At 43.2% G+C, this 20945-nt stretch overlaps 2 protein-coding genes across 3 annotated transcripts in view; one reads left to right on the top strand and one right to left on the bottom strand.

The window, feature by feature from the left end:
- Window positions 1–3477, top strand: part of CUNH15orf62 (chromosome unknown C15orf62 homolog) — a 12430-nt gene extending 8953 nt beyond the window's left edge. The window contains exons 1-2 of one of the 2 annotated variants that reach the window (XM_067557975.1): window positions 1493–1727; window positions 2171–3477. In XM_067557975.1, the coding sequence (XP_067414076.1) occupies window positions 2260–2769 (510 nt within the window). In that variant the 5' untranslated portion in view covers window positions 1493–1727; window positions 2171–2259 and the 3' untranslated portion in view covers window positions 2770–3477. Of the gene's footprint in view, window positions 1–1492; window positions 1728–2170 lie in introns of those variants that run through there. The other variant, XM_067557976.1, reaches the window with a different exon arrangement.
- The window catches only part of DNAJC17 (DnaJ heat shock protein family (Hsp40) member C17), a 21981-nt gene extending 1036 nt beyond the window's left edge, over window positions 1–20945 (bottom strand). Inside the window, exons 1-10 of the mRNA XM_067557974.1 lie at window positions 20787–20945; window positions 15442–15511; window positions 13865–13923; window positions 12036–12123; window positions 11545–11627; window positions 11073–11169; window positions 9640–9689; window positions 8981–9058; window positions 8152–8232; window positions 7445–7573 (exon numbers count right to left, since the gene is read on the bottom strand). Coding sequence (XP_067414075.1) covers window positions 7445–7573; window positions 8152–8232; window positions 8981–9058; window positions 9640–9689; window positions 11073–11169; window positions 11545–11627; window positions 12036–12123; window positions 13865–13923; window positions 15442–15511; window positions 20787–20864 — 813 coding nt within the window. The 5' untranslated portion in view covers window positions 20865–20945. The remainder of the gene's footprint in view (window positions 1–7444; window positions 7574–8151; window positions 8233–8980; window positions 9059–9639; window positions 9690–11072; window positions 11170–11544; window positions 11628–12035; window positions 12124–13864; window positions 13924–15441; window positions 15512–20786) is intronic.

Below are 20945 nucleotides of genomic sequence, written 5' to 3'. Positions count from 1 at the left end.
AACAATACAAGGAAACTACGTAAGCAATAAACTTACTCAAATTCTACAAAACTGTTATATTTGATGTCAATTGTACTATGTAATTAAAACACTACAACAGTAACAAGTCATATGTATATATATTGCCAGTTACAAAAACAACCCTTGCTGTAAAATTAAACCTCTCAAAAGAATATTCAAGTAATTGTATAAAAATAGCACCTTCTTACACAGATATGCTCCCATGTGTTTGGGAACCATCTGCTTTACTGACCAACACAATGGTTAGGCCCTAGGTACTGAGACCACTGCCTTCCATGCTGATCTATATTGTCTAACTGTTTCCTTTTACTGTCAGTCTGTATCCACCTGTTGTCTCTGGTCTTATACTTAGATTGTAAGCACTCTGAGGCAGGGTATATCTACCAATGGGGCAAGTAACAGAAAACAGCTACTTTGTCAGAGCCAGACTGTTTTGTGGCATGGGTATTTGAAAAGTGACAGTTATAGTACAACATGGTCCCATGATTTCAAGATTTCTCCAAAGCATGGTAACACTTTTAGACATTTGTCTTGTTCTCTTGACACCTACAGGTAAAAAAAGCCACCTTTACAAAATAAACAGCGGGGAAAAAAAATCAATAAAACCATGGATGTTCACATTTCGGGGAAATAGTCGTGTTCCATGCTGATTAAAACAGACATCTGTGAATATGAAAGGGCAAGAATAGCCATCCCTTAGAGCAAAAGGCAGCTCTTGCAGAGAAGTGGGGCAGGTGTGAATTCTCCTTCATACCCCAGAAAAGAGCTTCCTCTAGTGGAGAGAGAAAATAGAGCTGAGAAGGATACGATACAGAAGCACATGATTAACTGAACTTTTGAAGTGGGACGATGGGAGAATCTTGTACTGTAACTGATATTTTAGCATCTATATTAACAAGCTTTTGATACTGTGAGACACCAATACGGAGAGAGGTCATATCTAAGAGAAAGTCAATACTCGTGCCGAATCCAATCAGTCCTCAGCAGATGAACTAGGTCCCTTCTCTGCTAACCTGGAGCTCGTACCCAATGAACAGATTCTCACTGCCATCTGCCTGGGTTGGTTAATTAGCCAGCATGAGGCTCCTGCATGTGAGTCACCACCAGCAGAATGTATCGCCACCTGACACTTCAAGCTTTAAAAACTAAAGGACAAAAGAACCGCCCCCTCCTTCTAACTGTGGATCTCACCAATACAGTGAGCTAGTCAGAAATCACTGTAGTTAGAGCTCTAGAGGGAGACTCCATGTTTTCCCAAGCTGTGTTACAAAACTAGAGGTCATGTTGATGAATCTCCTGAAAGCAGTTTAAGTGCCCCTCAGGAATCTTGCCTTCTCTTCAGGCAGAGCGTGGGCTGAAGCTTCACTGCTCTCCACACACCTACTTCCTGCAATCTTGGCAATTACCAATAGTGCAAAACCCAGTTTCTGACGTGGCTGACTCATCAAGGGCTTGGCTCAAACATACGCACAAGGAATCAGAGCCTGGGAAGCAGTGACAAGAGACAGATGATGAGAGGTGGAAAAGAACAGAATAGAAAGAAGCACAGTGGGATTTATCGGCTGTTTCCAAACCAGGAGAATCTTGCCTTGAGCTGCTGATCGTGACACACAAGTACATTGTCTACTGTGGTGGTCGTGGTTCTCATAATTGAATTCAGCTATCTCCCCTCTGCCTGCAGAACTCAGCCGCTGCTCCACCATTGAGTAAGTCCTTATTCTAAAATCAATTTTCCTAATGCTTGCTCATTTCCAATGCAGTTTCTACTACTTGCCTCATTTGAAATTCCTCTAAGACTGTGTTTCTTTTGTGTGCCTCAGTTTGACAGAGCTAATGGCTTCCTTCTACTTACTTAGTGAGGCTTTTGTTCTGTGCCCTTCATCATGAAGGTGCCTGGTTACCATGGTATCGACATGCTCTTCTGTTCTAGATGTTGGGTTAATCTGTTCTCATTGTGTCTACATGCCTTTGCTGCTGTTCACCGGTTCCTTTCTGCAGCATAAACAGGCAGATACCACAACCCTTTCTATGCTGAAGAGGGAGACTCCTATCCAAAAAGGGTGAAAGATGCGGTAGTTCCATTAACACAGGGAAGTGATAGGAATGAGTTTGCATTTCCTATGATACCAGCCTGTTTTCTCCCTTACAGGAGTTGTGGCTTTTTGCTGAACTCAAGACTGGAGTCCAGTGGCCTCCTACACAGTGCAGTCAACATCTCCCTTCCTTTTGCTGCCTAGCATGGATACTTGGCGGAGAGGGTCCATTAAGTCCACAACATTCTTCAAGCGTCTTTCGTTTAGGAGGCATAAAAAGTTGGGTAATCAAGTCATTATCTTGAATCAGAACAGCCAGACCCTTGAGAACAATGGACAGTACAAGAGGGAACCACTAAGAGATCTGAAGGATAAATCAGAGTACCTGTTATGTAAGAGTGAGCAAAACCTAGCCAAGGCACAGGCACCTCCTAAGCCACCCCGATTGTATCTGGACAGTTCCAGCTGTCCCAACATAATTGACCACACTGAGTCTCACTCTGCAGCCATCTCCTTTTCCAGTGCTACCCATCAGTATCATAAGGCCACGCAAACACACGTGACTCCCTCCCACCCAGACCAGGCTACAGACGGGGGGACCTCTGAAACAGACTCGGATCCCTTCCTTTCCTTCAAAGTGGACTTGGGGCTATCACTCCTTGAGGATGTTCTGCAGACTCTCAGGAAGCAGAATCCAAGAGACTATGCAGCTTGAAAGTTTTCTCGTTTACTTTATGAAGTTACTTATCAACGTTAGTAGTTTCGTTAACCCTCACAGGAGAAGAGGAGATACTGGAGCGTCCCTCCCTTGGACTGTCTGTCTCATCATCCTGCCTTGCCTACCCTAAGCTCTTCTTGTCCATTCTAAGGGCTCCCTTCCCACTGAGCTGTCAGTGCACTAGTATGTGTGTGAGCCACATGCTGGAATCTAGTTTGATACATTTCCATTCTCTACATTGGACAAGAACTTCCTCTCTCCTGCTGACACCGTACCTCATCCTGGGGAAAGGAAGGCCATGTTTGGTAACAGAGACCTGTTATTTTCGAAACACAATGGTGACTATAAAAGGCATAGGGAGTGAGAGGGGCATAGGAACAGGATTCCTGGGTAACTGGACAGTTTGGACGAGATGGCAGCTCCAGTATCTCACAGCCAGATGGAGCAAAGACAATGGATGATGATGATTCAGGATGTTCCTTTTCCAGTGGGTTTCTTTCCCCCTAACTCTGTGAGATGGGCACTCCCATCTACCTTGTAACTGGAAAAAGGTAAGCAGCCAAAGAGGCTCACAATACAGCAACAGCAAATTCTCCATCCTATTAGCAAGTGGAACAACTTCTGTAGATATTGTTTCTTAGAGCATGCTCTGAATAATCAGCTGTAAAGAAATATAGGTGAGAATAAATGTATCCGTCATTACAAGTCTGTCTTTGCCTCATTTCATTTGTACCAAGCCACAACAATGAAGGTACCAAGATCACAGCTCCGTTGATCTGTAAGTCCCCTGTCCTGTCCTCTTTCATCCCTCATCTTTTCACTACAAAGGTGTTGGGGGAAGAAAGGCAATTGCTTGGTTCCAGTCTCTTCTGCTACTCCTAGTAGGAAAGGCTAGAACTGCAGCAGATGCTGCACAAACAGATGCTGATCATCTAAGACACTAGGCACTGCCACCACTAATGTCAAGGCTAAGAACACTTTGGACAAGTGGCTGGCTTTACTAAAGTGATTCTGCACTACTACGATGGCAGCAATTCTTGCCAGTTACTAGTGCTGGATTAGAAAATGGTATCTAATTTTTTTCCTAGGGATTGCTAACCAGAGGCATCTGGTGTATTTAGGTGAACCATCTCACAGAAGGTGCAGATGGCTCCTATCACACTAGCTTCACATCAAACAAAAAAGCAATATTAATAAGTCTTACTGCAATCTTAAAGTAGCTCAGAAAAAACCCAGGACAGTACGAGAGAGAAAGCTGATCTCAGCAACAGTAGGACAATATTGCTGGATCCCTGGCTAACACAGAAGGGGCAGTGTTGGTAGGAAGCTCCCAGAGAAGATCTTACTGGTACTGATCAGACACCGTTGTGAATGATTCGTATGGTGCTGGTGTACTCAATATTGTATAACAGCTGCAGTGTGTCAGACAAAAGCTTGCTGCCTTTAGGAGGTTATAGTCTACAGGTAAAAAGCAGGTACAATAGCTAGTGTGCTGTAGCCAGACCATTGTGGCTCTGTAGCAATTTTCAGAAGTAGAGCAAGGAGGGAGCATAATTTACATGAAGTGGGAGGCTGATCTAGACATATGAGATGGCATGCAAGAAAAGCATGAGGTATTCAAAGGGAGCAGCAGAAGATAAACGAATGCAGACCAAAGGGAGGCACAAGGGCTGAGCTTAAGGACAGCTTAAAAGCAAGAACCTTGAACTTACTATAGAAGGGAAGCCAGAAAGAATACGAACATACGAGGCAGAAGTGGTCAGAACAATGGAAAGGGAAAGTCTCTTAGCAGCTGCATTTTGGAAGGACTGGAGAGAAAAGGAGAGTTGATGGTACAGATGAATGAAGCTAAGGCAAGAAGTTAGCAGAGCAGGATTCCTATTTTGGCAGCAGGGATGAATTTTGGAAAGGTTGTATGGAAAGTGGCAGAAGGATTTGGGAGATCCTGCGTAAAAGGGGAGAAGGAAAGATAGGAATCAAAGAGGACTCCATAGTTCTAAGCCTGGGGAATAGAAGGATAGTGATGTTCCTATCATAGGAATGGTAGGTATTACATGTAACAGTAGTGGTAGTTACTATTGCCAGGCAGAAGTGTCACTTTCCAGCTGATGATGTTCCTTTTAGTTGTCGGTCATAAATCCTCCCCATTCTAACAGGTGACTGGCAGCCCCATCCGAACTGGAGGGCCTCTGTTCCACAGCAATGACTCTCCCACCTCCATCCAGCAGGAATACCAGCGGCTGCTTTGGCCTGCCCTCCCCTCCCTGCTCAGCCACACTAATCACTCACAGCAGACAGAAACTAACAAACTTTTGCCATGGAAACAAGCCAAGACAAACCCAGACACAAGCCAGGGCTCTCACACGCAAACCGCATGAATCCATCACCTCATTCCAATTGCACTAAATGACCCCTTAGGTATGAATAGAGCCCAGTGAAATGCTGGTTAGTTTTTTTATAATTTTGCTTTATTTTTGGGGAATTCCATTTTATTTCATTGTGTCATGGGAGGCCCTGGGGCTGGGAGGATCGGGTCCTACCCCAGGGAGTCAGAGGCCCCAGGGAGAGGTTGGGTTTGGAGGCCCTGGGGCAGTCAGAGGGCTCTGGGGGAGGTCAGGTTATGCCCCGGGGTGAGGGAGAGGAGTTAGAGGTTGCATAGCCCACTTCGCACTCTATGTAGCAGCAGCTCCTGTCCCATGTATCTGGGCCCAGCTCCCTGCTGTGGGTGTTACAACCTGGTGCAAAGGGTCACGGTGCCGCTCAGGTTTGGCCCAGGTTACAATCCCACTCACCCATATTTGGCTGGCTGCCCCCACCATAACAGAGGTGGGCTAGGTGAAACCCGAGCAGTGCTGCAACCCCATGCCTGATGTTGAAACGCCTGGAGTGGGGAGCTGGGCCTGGCTCTGTGGGTCAGGAGCCACCGCTCCATGGTAAGTTCTTTATTTTATAGGGTTTCTTTTGTTTTATTTCATGTTATTTCACATTTGTGAAAAACACAGCGCTAGGTCTGGAACAGGCTCCTGGCTGGATCAGCTCTTACTCTTCTGCCTTTAAAAAGGGACACTGAAATTCACCCTAGGCTGAATTGTGGTTTGTCCACTCCCCCCCTCCCCCCCGACCACCCTAAAAAAGGTTCAGTGTCCGTGGAACTCAAGTCAGTTCTATATTGCACGTGTAGATCCAAATAGCTCTGCTCCCTGCTGCTTCCAGAGTGAGGTGGTCTGCAATCATAACATCCTCAGCCTGCAGTCAGATGGGAAAGTCACTCTTCTCAGACAGGTGTGTGCACTGAGTCAAAACACCCTAGCCCCAAACAAAAGCTGGGGTGATGGCCAGGCAATTCCTCTTGAAACATACCATTGAGTGAACAGTCAGGAAAATGAAGGTAGGAGCATCAAACAGCCTTGGAAGCAGCTAAAAATATCCAGCTATTACACATGCACAAGACCTAGTTTCTAAACATACAGTGAAACAGCAACTGAGAGCACACGCAGAATGTGAAGTTGGATCACGCTCTTGACAATGACTGCTCTTCAGGATCTGGCTTTGAGTGAGGAGAGGGTCCAGGAAGTTTAAGGACTGCACTGGGAACTGAAATAGTCAGCAGAGAGGCCAGCACCATTTCACACTACCCTTCCATCTCTCTCAGCTGCTTAAGGAGTCGCTCCCTAAACTACACTTTGAGGGCTTGGGGAGCAAAAAGCATATAGTTCTTTGCCAATATATAGCACCATTCATCTGAAGATCTGAGTGCTGCACAGAGGTGGGTATAATCCCTATTTGTCTCAGAGGGAAATACAACTCTGAGAAGTTAAGTGACTGATCGAGGTTACGCAGCAAATCAGTGGCAGAGTCGAGTCTTCCTATTTGTATCAAGTTTGGAGCATTGCTATCAGGGTGTGACAACAACCCAAGGGGATTATTTGGTGAAGTAACAAGGATGCAGCTAATATTTAACAATTATCTTCAATGTGTCTTATTTTATTCCAGATTCCAGACAGATTTTCCCTAAACATTTTGCTGTATTATGGCAGTTCTCCAAGATGCCTGCCAAGCAGCAGATTGCATTAATAACAGGGGGGGAATGGCAAGGAAAGGCACCACCCCTACTTTAAACTCTGTTTACCTGTATCATACCTGGAGGTGCTGCTCTCCTTTCCCTTCCTTATACTTAATAACAAGGAGTAGAAGCAGCTGTATGTTTCACCAGCATGCCAACCCAGCATTTCCCCTGACTGACCCAACTTCCCCTTAAGTGAGCTTTGAAGGAATTCCGGTTCACCCCCATTAAAATCAGCAATCCACCAAAGGATTACCAGGGTCAGGGAAAACGTATATTCATATCAATTAGAATAAATCCATGGGAGTTTACCGAGCCTTAGATGCGAGCAAATAATTTCTTTGCTTCTTAGTTGGAAGGAGAAAGATTGAGAAGAGGATTAAATGATCCAAGTAGCCTGTGTCATTTTGCTGTTCTTGATAGTAGAGATGCTTCTGAAAAGGCCACTGGATCCGTGTAAAATATCAAAGACTGAATAGGAAGGCAGGCATCTAGTTAGGAGCCTCTCAGTAAACTCTCCTGGGAAGGAACACATCTTACCATGTGTCAAGCACAGTATCAGTTTGAGTTGCTCTACAAGTGATAACAAAGGGCCTGCATTCTCCTTACCTGAGAAGCTCTAGGCTGGCTAGTTCTATCAGGGAACATCGTGCTGGGATTGTTCTGTGGCTGGCCCTCTAACCAGGAGATCTTTAGAGGATTATTTATCAGACCAACTTCATTCTTCACTGCCATCTCCTATCAATGAGAACATTCTCCCATCACCATCTTCATTTCAAACCCCACCACCCGCCCCAGTTCACTCTTTAAACTGATACGCAAAATTTTCCACGCTTAATCCAAAATCCAGGCCAAGTACAGCACAAAACTTCATGATTCACTTACAACAATTTCAGGTGAAGAATACTTTTATGAAGCCCACACTGTATCAAACAGGGAAAGGACTTGCCCTCTGAATGCATTTGGTATAAGGAGTATGGATAACTTTTTTTGGTACTAGGAGTGAAAGAACAGGAGCAAGATCCACAACTTGTGTAAAGTGTCAGAGCTCATTTAAAGTTAATGGAAGTATGGCAATTTACACTAATGCAGTACCTGGCCCTAGAATTCTGTTCCCATACCGACCAGACTGCTGTTACACTTCTCTTCACTGCCTTGATTACAAGTAAATATACTCAAGTGTCACCATCCTGTCTATCACCAGAATCATTCACTACCAGTCTGTTGCAGTTTTCCTCTGCAACATCAGTCAACACTCCCATGTCCACCTCCTGACTTCCCAACAGAGTAAACCTGAGGTCTTCTGCTAAACTTACTGCAGCTTTAACTGTAGCAAACTCCACAACTGCACTTCCAGTCTTCTTACTTGAGGTCACCAAGTTCAGCACCTCACCATACTGTTAGAATCAATGAGAAGAGACAAGTCAAATATAGAATCAGACAAGAAGCAAAATACATCCCAGTGAAACATGGAAAAGTTGTTCATGGGAGAAAGCCACAGCTGATCCAGTTCCAGCACAGAATGGTGGAGCTCTAGCTGTGTGGGGAAAAGAGGGTGGGATGAGATCACAGCTGCTCCTGTCCCATCAAGAGTCACACCAATAAATAATATAGGAGTGTCAGTTCTGCAGTAGCTTATAGCTACTGTCACTCCTCCCAGCAGGAATCACTATATGAACACTGTGTGCCTGAGAACTAACAGCTACTTAATATACCTGCCTCTCCCATCAAGACCCGGGGGAAAATATATAAAGATCACATGCCATGATCAATCAGATCACAGGTCCATCTAGTTCAGCATACCATCCCAACACCAGCTAGTATTTAATGCTTTAAGTGAAGGGGAAAGTCCATCGTAATGCACAGCCTGCCTAATCTCTATAGGGGTTATTAAACAAGCTTGATCTATTCTGAGGGAAGGTTCACAGCTACTCCACTTCCAACAAGAGTCACTATAGGGACAGTCCATGGTTGATGAATCCATGACAACAGCCTTTAAAATTGGCATGAGGGAGTGAGAAAACTATACAATGAAGAATAAGAGCCACTTTGGTTTATATGTAGCTCCACCACAATTCTCCCCTTTCTTACAGCATCAAGGTTGGGGGATATCAAGTGGTAGGAAAGAGCATCTCAGAACAGGACCTTCTGCAGGATTTGCAGGAGAACTTCTTTTGAGTATCCGCCTTTTGTCTCATCATCCTTCTTGCATTTCCATCTTAGCTAGGAAAAAAAAAAAAGCTGAAAATTAGTTTTGTCTACTTCAACTCACACTGCTATGCTGCAGGTGGCTCTTGCCAGCTGCAAAATAACATAAGTCTGCCGTTTACACTTACATCCATAATACTGCTAAGACAGTTATTTTAATACCAGCATGTGCCTACAGACTAAAAAGAACAAGTTATACAGAGGCTTAGGAATAAACAGTCCTCAGTGGAATGAAGAAACTCACATTGTAAAGCAAATAGAAGTAAATAAATGAATGTATCAAGGTAATAACCAGATGTTCCCAGTATTTAAGGCACACACATCTGAATTCCAAGCTTAGGGCTACTGGTTTCAAGATCAGACTACAGGGGAGAAAAAAAAGAGAGGAAGGGATATTTTAAGGTGGGGGTGGAGAGCTTCAATAAGCATCGATTGTGCTGGACAGAGGAGTTTCAGCTTTCTCCTAGACTGGAGGCGCTCTGAGTCTGGGTGAGAAGAGAGATGCCTCTTCTGGAAATGAGTACTGACAGATTACCAATGCTGCAAAGATTAGTAGCTTGTCTTCTCACATGGCCTGATTTCTAGAAATGTCTTACTTTGAGTTTGGGAGTTCCTTTGCCTTCTACTCCATTCCCATCTTGTTGGCCTAAGAGGAGGAGGAAGTGAAAGTGAAAGCAATAGGTGAAAACCCAAGGATAAACAGTACCACCACATGTTAGTGCATACATACCAGGCAATGGCAATTCTGCCTTCTGGGTTTCTTCCCCACTAAAGTTTCCCCATTGTTGCTGACAGTGGTTCAGCACCTTTGCGTAGACAAGATGCTGGTGGCTGCCAGCATTTTTGCTACCATATTTGTCTAGACTTGCCCTGGTCAAGTGAGACAACACTAGAGTAAAACTGAAAAGGCGGTGCGAGAAACCTGTCCACACTTGTTACCACCAGTAAAGCTCTGATGCTAGGTGTAACAGTAAGAAGTGTCAAGGACAACAAAATAAGGCTACTGTAGACCGGGGCATTAATCCTGTATGCCAGTCTGTGCTGTCGAGGGATTATTATACTTGCCCTTCCATTGCATCTTTTATCCAAGGATCTCAAAGGGCTTTACAAAAACATTAATTAAATTAATCAACATCCTCAATTCATCATCTGTAAAATGGGGATAGCAAAGTACAGGGAGATTAAGTGACTTGCCTATGAGACGTCAGATGAGTCCCCAAATGAGACATCAGATCTCCTGACTTACAGTTCTATTCTTTATCTACAAGACCACCCTTCCCTATAGGAGTTAAGAAGAGATACTGATCTAGCCACTGTCGCCTCTGCCAGAGTGGAAGGGATACTAAGCAAGGGACAGAGCAATCTTAAACAAAGAATGCTCTGACTTTTATTATCTCAAGAATGGAAATATATTTTGAGCCCAGGTAGGTATATAGTATTAAAGAAACAAGGGAAGAATCTGCATGCAGAGATGAGTGTGGGGTAAAAGGTTTGGGAGTACTATAGCACGCACCACAAAAACCTGGGACAAAGCTCAGTTACAATTGTGTGAGGGAATTGGCTATAGCACCTAATGTGCCATGAGAATTTAGGGGCTGAAAACCTTAAATACGTTAATTTTTTCCCCCACAGATAGCAACAGAGGAGGAGGGAGGGGAGCTTAAGAGTTGCATGTCACACAGTTCAAGAAATTACTTCAGGAGATTGTCCATATTCCCAGAAAAGGGAATGAGGGAGATGAGTGCAGGAAAGGTTTGAGTGATCTTTCCCCTCCCCTCCCCTCCCATCATACAGCACACTGATTCACCACCCTCCTTCCTGCAGAAGGAATTCCAGCAGGAATATGAGCACTGCCTGCCTCCAGCAGCAAGCCAAGGATACGGATGCTTAGGAGGAGGCCAATATGGGGGAGTACAGCCATACTGACCATCTCCTTTTTCAGTGTGGTACCCATGTAAGTTAGCTCATGAAAGATTTGGGACTCTAAACATGCAGTGCAGATAAAGGCTCCAATTTCATCCGCCCTTACCTTGGACTCGTTGCTCTTTCTCAAGTCGGATCTGTTCCTGAATGAGTTTCTGCTGCTCTTCTAGCTGCCGGGAGCCCTCTTCCCGCAGGCGTATTATCTACAATGGAGGCAGGAGAGAATAAATACCACAGTTATGTTACAAAGAAAGTCTGCTAATTGGTATGTAATCAACAGCAGCCCTGTCATACTTGCATCCATTTAACCCTCTCACCATTACATAGAAGATGGAGAGGGGGAGAAAGTAGGAGAGGTTAGAAAAGGCACCAGAGAAAGCTGTCCCTCCTCACTCCCTCCCACAAAAAAATCCATGGGGCTGGGTTTATTCCACAGGAACCATTTATTCCAAAAGGCTGATGAACTGCTATGATTCACATGAATTTGTAGAGTCTGAGCTCACCACCATGGCTACATGTTAAAAGGTTTTCAACCACTTTTCTGCCTGAAAACAACATGACATGCAAATCATTATTACCTCTTGTTCTAATGTCCTGGTTATTCGGATCTCTTCCTCTTCACTCACATGAGCTTGGGCTTCTCGTTCCCGGGCTTCAAGGTCTGCAAAAAAACCAAAACCCCAGCTATTGGTCATTATTGTCTACAAAGACAGATTGCATGACACCAGAAACTGAGAGATCCCTTCCCCAGACCTGGCTGCTCCTAGGGTTCCTTCCCTCAATTCTCTGCTGATGGCCTCTCTTGCCTCCCTTATATTTGGGAGGAGTGCTGATATAACAGTCATTCAGCAAAACCCACAGACTGTGTCCCCCAGCAGGATCAGCCCCTGCTAACAGCATGGGCGGTTTCCACACAATCACTGTTCCATAAAGAATGATATAAGAAAGTTCAGCCATTATGGATGGACAGAAGTTTAATTCAGAGATTTGCACAGGTGGAAGGAAAATAAGCACTCCAGCACCTCCAACTTTTCCCCAGAGCAAAAGAGAATGGTCTTGATTGTCCTACCAAGCTTTACTTTTTTTCTTTTCTCATCAAGTTTTTGAGTCCTTTCTGCAGCCTGCTTCTTGGCTTTTCTAACTTTGTCATATGCCGCCTGTTAAAGACACAACAGAATAGTATGAACCAATATAAAATAAAGAGGGAAAATGAGGGGTTATGAACAGAGCAGAGATCAGTTATCGAGACATACTAAAATCTAGCTATTGCTGGTGGCATTCATAAAAATACAAGATGTTACACAACCATTTTGAAATTATGAGAACACACCAATATCAAGAACCTCAAGAAGCAGCTTGGAAGGGTCTGGAAGCATGAAATCCAGCAGTTATTACAAAATGTGTTTTTAAACAAAGTTTGAATCATTTTCAGTGATAGGAATAGCATTTTGGATTCATGGGCCAGCCATGAGTAGTAATTGGTGGCACTGGTACTATTGGTGAAGAAGGCAATTTTTTAAATAGTGCAGAATAAATTATAAACTATAATTATAACTGTGCAGAATAATAATCTATTGATGAGAGAGAAAGATCAGCTTTGCCTTAAAACGAAGTTTAAAATAAAAATTTATTTTCTTGGAAACTATTTATACGCAAGATGTATACTTTGACTTGAATTAGAAGATGGTCTGATCCGTTAAAGGCAGAATTCTATAATAGTAATAAGCAATAATAATTCAGCATTTACATAGCACTTTAGGACCAGAGTCTCAGCTGGTGTAAACTAGCACAGTTTCACTGAGGCCAATGGTGCTATGCTGATTTACACTAGTTGAGTATCTGGCCCACTGATCTTCACAACATTGCTGTGTGGTAAGGCCCTGATCCTGCACAGATTCATGCATATGCTTAACTTGAGTAGTGGAACCATTCAGAGTGCATAAAGTAAGGTATGTATGTCAATGTTATCCTTATTTTACAGACTGGAGGAAAAGTTTGTGGCAGTTTACTTCAGGAATCTTTGGGTTTTCTAAGTGGAATTCCTCCCTCACCCCCATACACACTTTTTAAAAATGGAAGATAAGAAGTTCTTGGAATCAAGAATACCATCATCCCAGGAAAAACAGGTTAACATTTTGGCCATTCTTTTGTAGAATTTTTTTTTTAAAATCTTTTCTGGAATTTTGATAGGCCTTTTCTGGTTATCTTAACTAGATACAATTATTGGCTTCTGGAGAACTTTTTGTTTTAATTCTCTCCCTTTACATTTCTGGATTATTTGCAAGACTTCAGTTGGCAGTAGTTGTTTTAGTAAAAGAACAGTACTTCTGTCAGACTTTCTTGTCTTTCTAAATTGAAAAAGATACTTACTGTTTTCTAAACATGACATTAATCACATGAAATGAAGGGTTCCGCATGCCTACTTATTCTTTACAGGCCTGATCTGACTTCAGAGGGTACTGTGAGTGCTCAAGAGGAGTTGCAGTACTCAGGATCTCTTCAAACCAGGCCCTAACTTTTTTTTCCACCCCCCAACTTGGGACATGTCCCAAATCAATATGCTGGTAAATACAGTCTCAGCCAAGGTCTCTACTCAGCCACTCCCACAGTGTATCAGGTGGGACTGAGAATATCTGTCTAGGTTCTGACACAGTGCCTATCCCCATCGGAGCTCACAAAGTCTGGTGATACACATTAGAACATGTAAATCCCTTACAAAAAAAAACAAAATTTAATCCTATTGGTGCCCTCAAGCTCAATGGGAGTGGAGGGCAGGATATTGGAAAGAAAGGAAGACAGCTTTCACTACTTTAGCATAATTCCTTTTCCACTTATATAAATATATTGGCAGATACAGGTAACACAGTGCCACCATGACCAAGGAATGGACATCCTTACCCTTGCTGCTGCATCTGTTAGCACTGCTAAGGCCTGAGACAGCTGGTGGAAGAGTTCCTCTGGAGATTAGAAAGAAAAGAGGGGTAAGACACAGAAAAAGTAAGCAGCTCACAGAGCCTTTGGCTACATATCAGAGGAAGTAATTCCCATATGGAAGAAACCGATAGAATTCTAGAGAGAGAAGAATAACATTTTTACAGCATTTGTAAGCTAGTCTGTAGCTCAGGGCTCTGGAATTCACTCACAAAACTATCCTCCATTATCTAAGCTTTCATTTAAATAGAAAAAGAAATTGTTTCTGGATCTTTGGGTTCTGAAGGAAATCTTGAAAACGTGAATCAAATGTAACCAATGCAGTAAAGCATTCCTGAGCCTGCAGATAGCCTGAAAAAACAGTCCCACTAAGTATAAACTCTCCCCCTTTCATCTCAATGGGCTATTAAATCTGAAATGTTAAAATGAAAATTTGAATGTCAATATAGTTAACTGTTTCACTGCTCATCATTTTACCAGAAGGATTCAGCTCACGTGCTTATCTCACAATCCCCAACTATCTTCCATGCCTCCCCAAGTGCCATAAGGGCCAGCTTCCCTCTGAGAGCTGCTACAGTGCAGTTATGTGTTATCAGTAGACAAATCTGTGGCATATCAAACTGAAAAATGTGAGGACACCATAAAATAAACTGAACTGATTATCATAATGAACATCAGTGGCTCCATCATATGGATGGTATTATTCATTTTCATATTTAATTCATTAAAATGTAAATTAAACAGCTGCAGAATCGAAGGACCTTGTCCATAATTTAGGTCTACTTCACTGCACAGTGTATGGGGACTTGCCTATAGCAGGGATATCATTTTCTCACAATGGGCACTTACCAAACTATAGATAAATAACGATATACAAGTTGTATATTAAAGACTAGAGATTTTTAGAACTGTAGATTAGAAGAGTGACCTGGTAGTCAGTGGGATATAATGGCCAAAGGTGCAGGATTCACTCAGAGTTACCATCAAGGGGAAGAATTTCAAAGAAAGAAGTAGGAGTTAAGCATCCAACTGAAATTTGTGCTTATGTAAATCTCCCCATAATCCAATATCTGTGCATTCAGCCTTATAACTCAGTTACCTAGCAGTGATGAATGTGTCTCAGAGCTGGTCTACACAGTGGAATAATGTGCATTTATGGAGGTGTGATTTCTAAAGTTAACTAACATACTGCACATTAACTGGTCCACGTTGACCCCGCTGGTGCACACTGAAGTGTGCTTTGACACAACCTTAACACACAGTAGGGACTCTTGTGCGCACCAGCAGGGTCTACATGGACCAAATTAATGCACAACATGTTAGTGCACTTTAGAAATCACACCCCCATAAGAGCACATTACGTCACTGCATAGACAAGACCTCAGATAGAGATATATACGCACACACTGCGCAACACCGGAAAACTTCCATAATTACCTGCAAAAACAGTGCTGTGCAACAGTAGACAAACATAGCTACTCCCAAGTGCCCATGCAGCTGCTAATGACAGGGAAAACCTGCTTGTTTCCACAGACTGATCTTACCTGCTTTGGGATTGTCTGGGTTCTTATCTGGGTGGCAAGTCAAGGCCTTCTGCCTGTATGCTTTCTTAACCTGTAAGAACCAGAACAGAGATTCACCAAGAGTGCCACACGAGAGGCATTCAAGACAAAAGCATCACATTGGAGACACAAGAAATGTACAGTCAAGTCTTTAAGGAGGGTGTGTGTAAAGAAGAACTTAAGGTTAGGCACCAGCACAACCTTGCAGGACTGGCGGGAGTGCCATAGGCAACCTAGCAAATACAGAAATATTAGGACACTGATGGCATCCCTGGCAGCTGGCTAGATAAAGTAAACGATCCTACTATAACAGCAGGAGGCTGTTTAAAGTTCAACTCCCAACTTTTCTAAACCTTATATCACATTGCACTGCAACAAGAAAACATTCCAGCCCAATATGCCAAGTAGGTCAGCAACCACACTGAGTCAATCTGAACTTTTTAAAGCCAGGAGGTTTCACTCCTAGCTATACCATGTTGCAGTAATAAATCCTTAAAGCTACAAATGAGTAGATCATCATAGCCAAGGCCAAGTCTAATACAATGATGAGGCACAATCTTCAGCAAATCAGAAATGGAAGTGGTCTTCTCTGCAGATGTAATTACTTGGAATGGAGGTTGTACAGCACACTGCACAATAAGGGGTATTGGCAGGGAGAGTAAATTTTGACCAAAAACTATGCAGTTTTTGTTAAATGTCTCATAGATTCATGTTAGTTTGAGGGGTTTTTTTCCAGCTATGGATACGTTTCTATAGAGATCATGTACATACAATATTTCTTATACTTCAAAGGGAAGTCAACCAAAGTTTTACAAGCCACTAAGTCGGATTTTAACAATCTGAGTTCTCTCTTCATAGGAAGTCTCTGTAGGCAAGGATAAAAATCAAGAAAGAAGAGCGGCCTACATTCAACTGCCAAGGAATCTCTTTATAAATTGGCTGGAGGGAACCTGTGGTCTTCAGACACCACCTGCTGGACATACATGAGTAACAGAAAAGACAACCCAGCTGCTAAAACATAACAAACCCAAATCAATCACCTCCATAAATGAGACTCCACTAAAAATAAAGTGAAGTTTTCTCAAGTCACAGACCATCCACAATATAGATAATTGTCAGAAGAACTCTCCAATGTGAATACCTCAGTTAGGGCTTCCAAACAACTGATCTAAGGAAAAATAATTCCCATCCCCTCCCTGGTTCTTCTATACTGATTGCCCAGATCTCTGGGATTCTTCAAATACTTATGTAAAGATGCTGCTCTCTAGCTTGCTGATGTCCCATGCAGATCTGCCACATTTCTGTGCTGCACCTCCAATACTATCACATTTTCAATTGGTAATAAATACAAACTGGCAAGTCAAATGGTTAGTTCATGCCAAATTGGTAAATATAAGCCCTGATCCATGCAGGTTGTCTCTCATGCCTGCAAGGAAGCACCAATGATTCCAATAGTGCTACCTGTATGGATCCAATAGCAAGTCCAGTCTCAGAAAACAGCTTCCATCAAAAGAATATGATGATGTTTTCAGGGTACTAGCATCTGCCCTTCACACAAAGCCTTCAGATCTCTGTTTTCCCACTGAAGGAAACAGAGAATTACAGTGAATTTGGGGGAAATCACAAGGACATTTGTGATGAAATTAGCAGTTTCAAATAATATACTGGAAATGAATTGTCCTGGGGAAACCCTGAGGTTTTTAATGACATGGGTTGGATAAGAGAAGCATATATGAAAAAAATAAAGCAGAGTACTTCATAAACCTTTACTTAATATTATTTCTAAGAATAAATATGAAAGCAACAATGATGTCCATGAAGTTTCCTTTACGCAGTCCTCATAAATAATCTACTGAATTCACAAGGAAGCATGATACAACAGGACCTCAACATTAAATTAAAAAAAAATTAATTCTAAACTATTTAGAAGTTGTTCATATCCATTCTTTCAATAAAGTTAGAAATTCATTACCATATTCAGCCCTGGAGAAATTGAGTGAAACTCCACTGAAGACAATGAAGCTATGCCTGCTTATCGCGGTGCTAAATTTTACTCCAATCTAATTAAAAAACCCTTTCAATTTAAACATCATACTTTATCTAAAACTTTACCTACTGATGTTACTGTAACTGAAAATTAGAGGAAGAAAATTTCTCTCTTTAAGTTTAACTTTGTTCAAATGACAACACTGGTATTTAGTCAATTTCACTGTTTTCTTCTATAAACAGTCTATTTCCTCCACTGTTTGAGTGAGTCTTTAAAACAATGAAGGAGAAAACACATAACAAAAGAAACCAAAACTTAACTGCAAAAGCATAAAGTTGTTAAGGAAACTCACCTAGACTACTTTTAACTCTTTTTTGAAACAGACTAGATTTCAGATTGACAGTATCCATTTAAAGCACTGTAAATAAATAAAATGAGTGAATCCCAGCTCTACTGAAGTCAAGGAGAATTTTGCCTTTAATTTCAACGGGGTCAGGATTTTACCCCACATGTTTAAGACAAGAAAACAGAACATATAGTACAGATGGTGATCAGTGAACAAGCAAAAATTGTCTGCCCTATCAGATACAACAACACGACTAAGAATCACAATGCAACACTATAATAAAACACTAAATGCCATAGTAGGTATTAATAGGAGTACCCCATGCATGCAAAACAAGCAAGATTACTCCACACAATTAACAAGCCGCTGATCTCCCCATAAACAATTCCTTAAAATGCAATTTTAAAAACTCGAGGAACCAACACATTACAGAGTGTTCTAAATTAGAGCCCCATACCCTAGTCTGTATATTCTATTCTCCTACCTCTCCGCCCTTCCTTCACATCCCCAAATTCAAGGTTCCTTCTCCCATTTGTGTGTGTCCATTTTGATTGCAAGTTCTTCAGGGCAGGGATGTGTCTTAGGTTATCTGTGAAGTACCTAGCAAGTTTGGAGCCCTTCCTACGTAAATAATAAACCACAGTACTAGTTTGCATATCCTCCTGATGAAGCCTATCAGCTTGAGGCACCACATTTCGAGAGACAAATGAAGAGCGTACACAAATGAATAATGAAGATTATAAGAGTTTTGGAAAATAACAGAATAATGTTCATTCTAGAGAAAGGAGCAAAGAGAGGCATAACAACTGTCTACAAATCGGTAAAGAAATTTTATATGACAAGGTTGTGTTATTTTCATCGACCAGTGAGGACACAACAAGGAATACTGGGAAATAAGTTACACAATCATCATCAAAGACCTGAGGCTGCTCTAATTTACACCAGGGGCCAGGCAAACCCCCAGACAGTCCTTGGTACCAGAAAGCCTTGTCTCTGCCCTGAACGGAGGAGAAGCTTTATATGGAATGGCAAATTGGGCCAAAATGTATCTATTGAGTTTAACTCATGTGAGTATAAGACTAGATACATTATTCACGCTGTTTCTTTGTGTTAATCCTATTTTTTCTCTATTCTCAATCTTTGTTTTAGAACAGAGATTCTCAATCAGGGGTATACTTGCCCCTGGGGGTACATAAAAGTCTTCCAAGGGGCACATCAACTCATCCAGATCAGTGTTTCTCAACCTGGCGGTCATGAGCCACAGGGGAGTCATGGGACAGGTTTAGGGCGGGTTACAAATGCAGGGCTGGCATTAGGGGGCGTCAAGCAGGGCAACTGCCTGGGGCCCCAGGTCACAGTGGTCCCCACAAAGCTAAGTTACGTGCTTCAGCCCCAGGCGGCAGGGCTTGGGCCTCAGCGGTGGGTCTCAAGCTTCAGACTCCTGAAAGGGGTACAGTAATCTGGAAAGGCTGAGAACCAATATTTTAGAACATTTTAGTCATAGACTGTTGAAGCAAAATTACTGGATCACATCCTTAACATAAGGCAGCCTTCTGATACCTTGTGAAAGAGAGAAAATGGCACCTATCTTGCAGCACTCAGATGAGTGTCATGACAATGGAACCAACTGTTGTGGCTTTGCTGAATAAGATGAGTGCTATCCAGAATCGGCTGTGGTCAGTACAGGCACATGAAAAGCCAGTGGACCCATAAATAACAGCAGCTATAGAGAACAGAAGCTTAAAAACATTTATGGAATTTTAGTGGACATCGTAAAGACAATTATGACAAACTAGATGTTTTAATAAGGCTTTTGAAGCAATTTACATGCATCACACCTTCCTCCTCTTTGCCCTTCCTATCATCTTGTTACCATCAGCACAAGAGCTTTCTCATTAGTGGCTCCTGCCACATGGCACACCCCAAGGACACCTGTGTCAAGATCTCCTCTCAAAACAGCCTCCCCAGTCCCATACTCTACTTGTGAAATATCGACAGAAATTTGTTCTGTACCCATGTTATTTAATCCTTTAATGCAGTTGTTCTCAACCAGGGATACACATACATACCCCTGGGAGTATGCAGAGATCTTTCAGGGGGTACATCAACTCATCTAGATATTTGCCAAGTTTTACAACAGGCTACATAAAAAACACTAGCAAAGTCAGTACAAACTAAAATTTCCTATGGATAATGACTTGTTTACACAGCTCTATATACTATACACTGAAAAGTACAATAGTTATATTCCAATTGATTTATTTTATAGTTATATGGTACAAATGAGACAACAAGCAGTTTTTCAGTGACAGTGTGCTGTGACACTTGTATTTTTAGGTCTGAGTTTTGTAAGCAAGTAGTTTTTAAATGAGGTGAAACTTGGGGGTACGCAAGACAAATCAGACCCCTGAAAGGGGTGCAGTCATCTGGAAAGGTTGAGACTGCGAGTCCCCGCTTACAGGTGCTCTAGGAAGGAGCACACAACTCACAAGAAAGCCATCACCCCAAGCGAAGCTGTTCAGCTGAGGTGCAGCAATACTGCAATAGGCCAAACTGTCGCACAAGGGGGTTCTGTGTGGACAGGGCAAGCTCAGCTCTGAATGTCTCCTCTCCTGCGGATTTAGCTCCCCCCCCCCCCCACCCCGGGGCTAACGAACACCTCGGGAGTGTTTATTTTGGCAGTGAACACAACTCGCCGGAGGGAGGGGCTGCCACTTTTCTACCCCGGCTCTACCACACCAGCCGGGCCAGTCCCCCACACGTGGTTTCACATACACAGGGGCGGGGAGAGCGCCCAGGGCCGCCTGGGGTCTGGTGGCACGACACGGCCCCCATCACCGTGGTGGCAGGCCCTGGGGCGGCCGCCGCCCCCACGCGCGCCGCAGGAAGCCCCGGGGCTCTGAGGGGAACGTCCGCCAACGGGGCCCGGCGCGCAGCAGCCCGGGGGGGGGGCGGGGGCGCTCCATGACCCCCTCCCCCCGGCCAGGCCCTGACCTCCTTCTCCGACGCCTTCTCCCCGACCCCCAGCAAGGCGTACAGATCCCGCTGCAACAGCTCCTTATCGACCGCCATCTCCGCTCCCGCCGCCCGGGGGCCTCCGGCCGCTCGTCCGTTCCCCCTGAGCCGCTGGGCCCCGGCCCCCCGATTCCTCTC

This window comes from Emydura macquarii, unplaced genomic scaffold (assembly GCF_026122565.2).
Source record: "Emydura macquarii macquarii isolate MOO-44397 ecotype Brisbane River unplaced genomic scaffold, CSIRO-AGI_Emac_v2 contig_1876, whole genome shotgun sequence".
Lineage (NCBI taxonomy): Eukaryota > Metazoa > Chordata > Testudines > Chelidae > Emydura > Emydura macquarii.
Note: the sequence above shows the minus strand (reverse complement) of the source record. Positions and strands in the feature narration are given on the sequence as shown.